General features: G+C 44.9%; 1 protein-coding gene across 8 annotated transcripts in view; it reads left to right on the top strand.

The window, feature by feature from the left end:
• Positions 1-11: 11 nt before the first annotated feature.
• The window catches only part of Hp1bp3 (heterochromatin protein 1 binding protein 3), a 54676-nt gene continuing 44463 nt past the window's right edge, over positions 12-10224 (top strand). Inside the window, exons 1-3 of one of the 8 annotated variants that reach the window (XM_029566185.1) lie at positions 12-157; positions 6919-7114; positions 7544-7640. In XM_029566185.1, coding sequence (XP_029422045.1) covers positions 7019-7114; positions 7544-7640 — 193 coding nt within the window. In that variant the 5' untranslated portion in view covers positions 12-157; positions 6919-7018. Of the gene's footprint in view, positions 158-554; positions 682-1127; positions 1267-6918; positions 7115-7540; positions 7641-10224 lie in introns of those variants that run through there. The other 7 variants (XM_008838604.3, XM_008838606.3, XM_017799513.2 and 4 more) reach the window with 7 other exon arrangements.

Raw genomic sequence — 10224 nt, 5'->3', positions numbered from 1 at the left:
CCGGCGCGGGAACGCGCGCTCGGGGCCGCGGGCAGGGGGGCGGGGCGGCAGAGCTCGGCGCCCGGCCTGGAGGACAGCGGTGTCGGAGTCGGCGAGCGGCGGCAGTGACGCGAAGAGGCCGTGCAGGACGCGGACGCCGGGTCGCGGGAGCGCAGAGGTAACACGGGATGGCACTGGCGCGCGGGGAGTGAGCGTAGGCTGCGGGCGCGTGTGGAGGAAGCCGCGGGCCCCGGGAGTCGAAGCTGCTCCCTGGCGGAGGGGGCGGGGCGCGGGGCTTCCGGAGGTGCTGCCTTTTGTCTGCGGGGCGCGGCTGCTGCGCCCTCTCCAGTCCCAGCTGCGACCTAGTCCCCTGCCCCAGTCTCGCAGGCCTCCTCCGAGGCCCTCCTGCGCGCGCTCCCGCCCTTGTTTTGTTTGGACTTGGGGAGGAGGGGCAGCGCTTTCCTGGCCTTGCCCCTCTTCGTCCCACTGCGCATGCGTCGCCCGCGGCGCCGCGCCCTATTGGCTACGGGCTCGCGCATGCCCAGGGGCCCGTGGCCCGTCTTCCGCCGCGCCCTCCCCTCGACCTACTCTCAACGGTCTTCCAGCCGGTTCGAAAGATGCCGGCGGCGGTGACTGGCTGCGGCGGGCCCGCCCCCCGGGTTCTCCGCCCCCGCCGCCGCCGCCATTATGGAGCTCCCAGTGGTGAGTGCGCGGAGCCGAGGCCGAACGGGCAGCCGCTGGTCGCGTGGCTGAGGTGCACGGTGTCGCGTCTCTGCCGAGCGGAGCTGTCACCGCGCCGAGCTACGGTCCCCGCCCTGCGCTACCCTTCGCCCGCCGCCGCGCTTCCGCCGCCGTGGCCCTGCGGCCTCCGTTCGCTGCCCGCGCCTTTGTCTTCGCTGCTCCTCCCCGCGTGCTCGGCCTCCGTGCGTGCTGGCGCTTCGCTGCTGCCGCCGCTCCCATTACGACCTGGCGCTTCCGTATTCCCGCGCGCCTAGAATTTCTTAGTCTCGGCCGTCGCGCGTCGCGCTGTCGTTGCTGCTGGCCGGTTGGAGGCCAAGGGCAGCTCCAGCCCCGAGTCTGTTTAACTCCCGAGGGCAGAACGGCCCTCGCTACCCAAGGTGCTGCCCGGTAACCTGTCGGTTGTGCGTGGCAGCCGAAGGCGAGAGTCCTGGGAAGTATGGCACCGGCAGAGTGAAAGGACGGGACTAGGTGGTTGCACACTTTGTTAGCCCAGAAGAAGCAGAAGTCGCTTATAAGATACTTTGAAGATTGCTTAATCCGGCCTAGGTATAAAACTGTTCTTCGCTTTCAAAAGCTAACTAAATGCCCCTCTCAGGTTTAGTGTGATTTGTTTAAAAATGGTCGTTTGGGGGTTTTATTTTGGTTTGGAGTCGGTGGTTGCTGTAGGGGCCCACGCTGGCTGAGATCCTTCTGCCTCAACCCGGGCTTTAGGAGTAACATTTTAAAGATTGGGTTTTTGCTTGTTTGGAGAAGCGGGGCGGGCGGGGGGGGGGGATTGGGGGGGGGGAATCGCTCACTTTTTCTTTGTTTTTTAAAAATATTTTAGTTTTTACGTGTATGAGTGTATGGCCTGCACGTATGTACGTGCACCACCGTGTTTTGCAATGCCCGCGGAGGTCAGAGGAAGGCGTAGGATTCCCTGGAACTGGAGTTACGGACAGTTGTTAGCCGCCGTGCGGGTGCTGGCGATCGAACCCAGATCCCCAGCAAGAGCAGTTAGCGCTCTTAACCGCTGAACCATCTCTCCAGCCCCTCACTTTTTCTTTTAACTGGTCTTGAGCTTAAAATTTGGGCGATGGAGGACTGGACGTTGGCAGAGGAGGTACCCAGAACTGCATAATACCTACATAGAGATGTGCAAGTGATCATTTTAAGAGGAGGGAGAGCTATATAGTTTTTGGCATCTGTGCCCAGCCAAGGTAGACAACCGCGTGCTGATTAATGAGATGTGAAAGTGGAAGAAAAAAGTTGACAGTAGTCAAGCAGCTTTTAAGTTGCCCACTGTACTTGAGTATATAGTAAAAGACAAAACAATTTTAGATTGGGAGCAACTGGGGGTATTTAATACACTGTTAGTGACATTAGAATGTATAGTACAGTTACATGTATTTTATGGTGAATTTTCTGTAAAAATGTAGGTTATTGAGGATATCAGTACTTTGAAATAACCTGGTTAGACTACTTAGTTTTCTGTCACCCCCTCCTCCCTCAAATTCAGAGCTTCACACAGCTACAGCCCCAGATCTATTGCTCTTTCCTAAAGGGAATAAAACACACCTGAGGAAGTGGACTTTTTTTTTTAACTTCTGCAAATACTTTATTGTATACATCAAAACAGTTTAGGTGTTACCCTTGTCAAAAGTAATTTTGTGTTACTGATCTAACGTTAAACTAAAATGAAACACTCAGGACTACAAGAAAACTGCATAAACCACAGGTAAAATGTCTTTTGATATTCATACCATATGAACTCAAGTAAAAGATAACAGTTTTCATTCTTTAACAAATATTTGTTGAACTCCCATTCTATGCCTCATTAGGCACCAAATCTTTAATCAGTGGAACCAGTAGAAAAGATAACTTTTTCTAGAGTGACAGACACCTATAATTGCTGCACTAGGAAAGTGGATTAGGAATTCAAGGTCATCCTCTGTATCAGAGCAAGTTGAAGGCCAACCTGAGCTGGGTGAGACCCTATCTCACTCTCCCCCTGCCCCAGTCCCTCCATTCAGAAGTGCTGTTTAGTTACTAGGTATGTGATGATGTTGAGGCAGTGTCAGTTAACCATCGAAATGACTGTTAGCTCTATATTAGAAAAGAAAAAAGATACTATAGGTTAGCATTCCATAAACTTTAGTAAGGAAATTCAGAACTGAGGCAAATGTTTTCTTAATATTTTTCCCAAATAACTATGGATGGTTTTGTGGGTGTTTTTTTTGGGGGGGGGTGTCTTTTTTGAGACAGGGTCTCCCAGTAGCCCGAGCAGGCCTGGAACTTACCGCATAGACCAGGCTGGCCTCACTCTTAACAGAGATGTGCCTGCCTCTGCCTCCCAAGTGCTGAGATTAAAGTCGTGCACCACCACACCCAACTGTATGGGTTTATTTTTATTATATTCATTTTGTGTGTGAGTGTGTGTAAGAGCATGGTGCTCACCATGGTGATTGGAGGTCAAAGGACAACCTTCAAAAGTCTTCTCTCCCTCCACCATCTATATCCCAGGGATCCAACAAGGGTTGTCAGTGCTTTTACCTGCCAAGCCATCTTGATGGTCAGCTATATGGCTCTGTGTGTGTGTGTATGAAAGAGAGAGTTTGAAATGGGGTCTTGGTATGTTGTCCAAGGGGCTTTTTTTTTTTTTTTTTTTTTTGGTCTTTTTGAGACAGAGTCTCCCTGTAGTCCCAGCTAGCCTGGAACTCACTATGTAGACTAGGCTGGTCTTGAACTCAAAGAGCTCCGCCTGCCTCTGCCCCCCAAGTGCTGGGGACTAAAGGTGTGCCACTACACCCAGCCCCATGCAGCTTTTGAACATGGGCTCAAGCAGTTCTGCCTTAGCCTTCTGAGTAGCTGGTACTACAGGTGTGTACCATGCTTGGCTCTGAGTTTTATAAGGGCTTACTACTGTCATGTTATTGTTCATTCAGTTTAATTCCTAATCTATTATAGAGCACCTACTATATGTTGGATACTTGTAGGTGCAGCAGTGGATTAAATTGGTCCTTGTAGTGCTTAACACTCCATTGAACTTAACAGCATTTGGCTGGGAGGGAAGGAGGGAGGAAGAGAGGGTAGTATTGAACAGAAACCTTACTGAGAGGCCTAGGAAAAATGTTTTACTTTGAGACAGTAAGTTCAAACGCCTGGGTGCAGGAATGCGTAGAGCACCTTGGAGAGGCCGAAAGAAAGTTTTGCAGCCAAGAACATGGAGTGATGAGTAATGTAGTGGGTGAGGCTTGTGAAAGAGGTTTCTGCAGGACAGGATCTCTTCTTTTCCTTTTTTTCTTTTTTTCTATTGGCTGCAGCCAGAAAGATTGTCCTGATTTTAATTTTAGTTGATTTTATCACTTGGATGTAAGAGTTGTTTCCTGCATATAGTACTTAGGTTTTTTTGGGACAGGGTCTCAATATGTAGCTCTGCTGGCCTGGAACTTGCTTGCTAGAATTAAAGGCATGTGCTGACATGGCCAGCCAGTGCTTTTTTAACCTGTTTTAATTTTGAGTAATTACTGAATAGAAAGTTGACTTGAAAGGTTTAGACACTTGTTTTAGTATTTTGTTTACAGAGGAGGGGAACATTTTTGTAGAGACAGGGATTTCTGAAAGTTTGACTAGTTGGACAGCAGAATTGTCCCCTAACTGGTGCCATCACAGTAGGAAAGATAGATTCAAGAGCAGTATCACAGGATAATCTGGTCATGGTGTTTTACGTCGACATAGTACTTGCGTGTAAAAAAAATAGGTAGTACATAAGTGCATCAGTTATATGCATTGAGATCTTAAGACAGAATTTCTGTTTCCACAAACCTAAGTAATGCCCATGAGCCATCTTGGCCTGCTTTTTACAGATCAGCAGACAGCTCTTTTCATTTCTCTAGTTGATAATTTTTTTTAAGTATTTTATTTATTTTTATTTTATGTGTGCGTATTCCCTGCATGTATGTAAGTGCAACTGTGTCATGCAGTGCCTTGGAGGTTAGAAGGTGTTGGATTCCTCTAGAACTGCAGTTAAGGACCGTTCTTAGCTGCCCTGTAGGTGCTGGGAATCAAACCCGGGTCTTCTCCAAGAGCGGTCAGTGCACTTAACCACTGAGCCATCTCTCCAGTCCCTATAGTTGATAATTTTTTGAAATGAATTACAACATGAGCATTTTTTTTTTAACTGTTGATTTTTTTTTTTTTTTTTTTTTTTTTTTTTGGAGACAGGGGCTTCCTGTAGCCCCAGCTGGCCTGGAGCTCACTATCTAGGCCAGCTGGCCTCAATCTCACAGAGATCTGCTTGCCTCTGCCTCCCAAGTGCTGGGACTAAAGGCCATGTGTCACCATGCCTGGCTCCACTGGTTGACAATTTAAAATATTCATAGCTACTCCTAATTTGATATTGGCAGTAAGACTCTAGGTTTTTTTTGGGGGGGTGGAGGGCTAAGGGGCAGTGGGTTAGAGCAGAGGATGACTTTGAGCTCCTGATCCTCCTGTTTCAGCCTCCCAGAGTGCTAGGATTATAGGCCACCACTCCTGACTGACAAAGTTTAGTAAAAGCCTTATACTCTCTACATTCTTTGAACTGCCTTTCTTTGCAACTGATTGACAAGTCACAAGTATAGAATTGCTGTCTGTTCCCATAGATTTTTTTTTCTGTAAATGTGAAAACAATTCTGTTTGAATTTTTTTAAATGTATCTTAATTTGTTGTAGGTTGGGACTGTTACCTGACAAGTTAAAAGATCTTAAGTTTCTAAAAGAAAGAACAGTTAACAGCAAATCTACTTTAAGCAAAGTAGAAGTTGCATTAATTTAATCTTCCCCTGCCTTTTTGTTAATTGTTCATTGGCATACAAATCTATCTCCTCTATGGAGGTTTTTTTTTGTTTTTTTTTTTTGTTTTTTTTAATTTGATCTTTTTGAGACAGGGTCTCCCTGTAGCCCCAGCTGTCCTGGAACTCTGTAGACCAGGCTGGCCTTGAACTCACAGAGATCCGCCTGCTCTGCTTCCCGAGTGCTGGGATTAAAGGAGGAATTTTTTTAAATAGAATATCATTAAGTCCTAGTTTAGATTTGTATGTGTTGTGTGTGTTCATGTGCATGTGAAGACCAGAGAACAAAGTCTGGTGTTTTCCTCAGTTGTTCCCCACTTTGTTTTTGGAGACAGGGTCTCACTGAACCTGGAGCTTACCATTTTGAGTAGACTAACTAGACTTGCTGGGATCTGCCTGTCTCCACCCATCCAGTGCTGAGATTACAGATGGGTGCCACCATACAGATGGGTGCTGCCATACCCAGTTTTTACATGGGTGCTAAGGATCTGAACTCAAGTCCTCATCCTTACATGATACTTTACCCACTAAGCCATCTTCCCAGCCCCACCAGTGTGATTCTTTTTTTTTTTTTTTTTTTGACAGGGGAAGGGTGTTAATGATCAGGTAAATTTGGGTGCCTACATAAATTTTGTGTTTGGTGTTGTTGAGAGGTCATACTCTTTAGCCCAGACTGGATTGAAACTCAGTATGTATCCCAGGCTGGCTTTGGACTCCTGCCAATCCTCCTGCCTCTGCCTCCCAAGTTCTAGGATTACAAGCATATGCCACCATACCTGGCTTTATCTGTAAATACTCATTGTGTTCTTCTAAATGCATTTTGTTTACGTTATAGTTATGACAAGGTCTCCAAAGCATACTTCTGTTTTCCTAGGTGATGATCTAAATTTACTTCTCTGGTTTGGAGGCTCTTAGAATATTGTGTTCCTCAGTGGTAGTTTTGCCCTTGGGTTTTCCCTTTAATAGAGAAAAAAATAACTTCCCTAATGGAGCTAGACTTAGGATTACAGTCAGTTTTCTGGACCCCTTTGAGAACAATAATAAGAGCCTTCTTTAGTAGACTGATCTTTGACTAAGTCTTTCCTTAGTCTCCTTTCTAAATTCCAGATGATAGCAAGCGGGTTGGAGTTAGGGTCCTTCTGCGCTTTCTTGGCCTTGCTGCCGTCATGTGGAAGTTGCAGCAGCTGCTATGGCTTATGCATTCATCTTGATCACTGCTTTCCATTGTCTGTATGTTAATAGTGTGATCTTTTTGAATAATAGTTAAGTCATCTGTCACTTAAAGTTTTATAGTTGTATTTATTCCCTTTGGATGTGAATTAAATTTAGACGTTTTAGTTTAGTTTTGTTTTTGTTAATCTTCACACCAGGTCTTTTCTGTACTTTAGGTTGACTCTTCACCACACTGAAACCATTAGGAAAAATCCTTGTGGTTAACAGCAGAGGCTTCAGAGTGTAACCAGTACTCAGGCCTAGAAATTATTTTAAATGGCGACTGATTCGTCTCAAGGTGAACTCGTCCATCCTAAGGCACTCCCACTTATAGTAGGAGCTCAGCTGATCCACGCGGACAAGTTAGGTGAGGTAGGGGCTGACGCATTCTTGAAGCTCACTCTTGGATCAGTCCCTGACTTCAGGCCTTGCCGGGTTCTTGGTACATATTTCTTCCCCTTTTTGGGGGAGACTTGGTTGTGCATCTGAAAAAATCAGATACTAAGTTCTTTTCATCTTCCCCTTCCCCTCAAATTCCTGAGAAAACTTTAACCTTCTAAATTTATTTCAGATCACATATAATTGTTTCCATTTGAAGTTCTATCTAAAGTAAAATATTTTAAAGACCACCTTTAAAAGCATACTTCAAAAATTGTTAAAAGTAATTTGCATCAGATCCTGGAGTTGACTTGAAGAATTCTTCTTCATCTTTTAACACCCAGTTAGGTCCCTTGAGAGAGAGAGAGAGACAAGAGAGAACTTTTTCATGCATATTTGATTATGGCCATGTTTTCTTAGAAGGTAGAAGACAGCAGCATGCCAATTCGTCGAGCTGTGAATTCTACCCGGGAAACTCCGCCCAAAAGCAAGCTTGCCGAAGGAGAGGAAGAAAAGCCAGGTAAAGTAGACAAAATTTAAAAAGCCAGAATATTCCAATTTAAAGTGTTTCGTAAATCTCTGAACTTAATTGTTCTTGTGTTGGTGATTGTATTTAAATAGGACTAGGTAAATCAGGCATGGTGGTGCATCCCTTTAATCCCAGCACTTGGGATCCCTGTGAGATCAGGCCAGCTGGGGCTACAAGGAGATCCTGTCTCAGAAAAAAAAAAAAGAAGTATTAGCTATTGGTGTTCATTGATGGACCATGTGGGTAAAGTAAGGTTTTTTGTTTTTTTGGTCTTTTTGAGACAGGGTCTTCCCTGTAGCTCCATCTGCCTGGAACTCACTCTGTAGACCAGGCTGGCCTGGAACTCACAGAGGATCTGCCTGCCAGAGCCCTGAGTGCTGGGATTAAAGGCATGCACCACCACACCGGCCTAAAGTAAGGTTTTTGGAAGGTAAAATGATGTAATATTCTTGGAATTAAAAACAAAAAATTAGGAGAAAGGAACAATCAGAGGTACTTTAAAGTATCCTGGGAAAGAAGGCTCTTCTTGGGTCACAAGGATGGACAGTTCACCCAGAAATCATCACAAGGCCTTAAGGGGAAGCAAATGGGTTATAAAACATTGAGTATGAGGGGCTGGAGAGATGGTTCAGAAGTTAAGAGCACTTGGTTGCTATTGCAGAGGACCTGGTTTCAATTCCCAGCACCCACATGGCGGCTAACAACCATCCATAACTCCAGTTCCAGGGGATCCAATGCCCTCTTCTGACCTCCATGGGCATTGCACAACACAACACAGGTGCACTTAAACACATGCAGGTAATACACACATGCACATAAAAATAAGAATAATAAAATATATTTTTTAAATTATGAATTGTGTATGTGGAGAAGAGATTAGCCGGTCAGGGCAGAAGCCTGACTGGAAAGAAAAAAAAAAAAAACTATCAGCCTGGAGGAATGGTCCTTCTCCGGACCCCCACGTTCTCCTTTTGCTCTCATTGTCTTGGGACCTTTCATTTTCTTTGTTCGTCCCTTTACTTTTTTCTCTTCTCCCTTGTATTTTACTTGGTTTGCCACGGATGAGCATACCATTGTTATCCTGTCATGGCTCTTTGAGTCTGGATTTTGTCTCAGAATCCCTAAGTTAAGTGCTATAATAAATTTGGGCATCCTGGTCAATGGTAGTGAATATGAGATTCAGAATACAATGTGGGTGGGCGAGTTGGTCATTTTCTTCTTTAGCACTGGTTAAGCCACTTTATCACCAATGACATCTCTTTACAAGATGTATGGCAGAAGGTTTAGCTACATATATTAGAAGAGTTGACTAAAATTTATCAATGTTCATAAATATTACTTGCTTAATTTCTCCCATTACAATATTTTGTATATTGCAATATACATTGTGGCTGCAGGTAGAACTCTAGTTAATTCCCAACCTGCTACTTCTTTGCAATATGCCCAATAAGCTTTTCTTTCTTCCTTTTTTTTTGGTCTTTTTGAGACAGGGTCTCCCTGTAGCCCCAGCTGTCCTGGAACTCACTATGTAGACCAAACTGGCCTTGAATTCAGAGAGAGCCGCCTGCCTCTGCCTCCTGAGTGCTGGGATTAAAGGCGTGCACCACCACGCTCAGCCCTTTTTCTTTCTTTAAAAAAAAAAGGAAGAAAAAGAATTGTCACCCATTTTAAATTGTGTCTTAAATAAATAGGCAGGCAAGATAGTTTGGGTTGGAAAACATGTACCACATACTCAGTGTCTGTTGAGTGAACAGCCCTAACTTTTTGGATTTTTTTTTTCCTGATAAAGTCTCCTGTTATATCAGACTCACTAGCCGTGGATGACCTAGAACTCCTGATTTTCCTGCTTAGACTTCCCAAGTTCTGGGATTACAGATACATGCCACCATGCCATCGGGGAGGAAGTAATGTTTTCATTTGGGGTTTGGGGGTTTTGTTAAGCTGGAGTCTCACTATTATGTACAAGCTGTCTGAAACCCTGAGCTCAGTCAAACAGTCCTTCTGTCTCAGCCTGTTAGTAGCTAGGACTATGTGGGCTGCCATCATGCCTAGCCAAGAACTGACTCTAAGCAGTTATACATATCCCTTGGCAATAACTGGTTTCTGTTCCAGATCACTGCAATAAAGTCAACATCATAATGAAATGAGTCTATTTTTGATTTCCCCATATTTATAAAAGTTTATGTATATACTATATTCCATTAGGTATACACTTAAATTACAACTAAAAGAATAGTATTGAGCCAGGTGTGATGAGCACACCTTTAAATTAACATCATCACCTTGGGTGATAGAGGCAGGCAGATCTCTGTGAGTTTCAGGCCAGCCTAGTCTACATAGCAAGTTCCAGGACAGCCATGGCTGCATAGTAAGACCCTGTCTCAAACTCCCCCACACCTTTCCTAAAGATAGTATTCATAACCAGGTGTGGTGATGGATGCTTGTAATCTCAGCACGCAGGAGGCTCAAGGCAAGAGGATCTTGAGTTTAAGTTCTGCAAGAGTAAGTAAAATCTCAAAAAAAAAAAAAAATCTGTACCTGGACCTTAATTTAAAGGATTTTATTGCTTTTCTTT

The sequence above is a fragment of the Nannospalax galili genome, unplaced genomic scaffold, assembly GCF_000622305.1.
Source record: "Nannospalax galili isolate Female #2095 unplaced genomic scaffold, S.galili_v1.0 scaffold2019, whole genome shotgun sequence".
NCBI classification, from domain to species: Eukaryota; Metazoa; Chordata; class Mammalia; order Rodentia; family Spalacidae; genus Nannospalax; species Nannospalax galili.
This window is presented reverse-complemented; position numbering and strand designations above follow the sequence as displayed.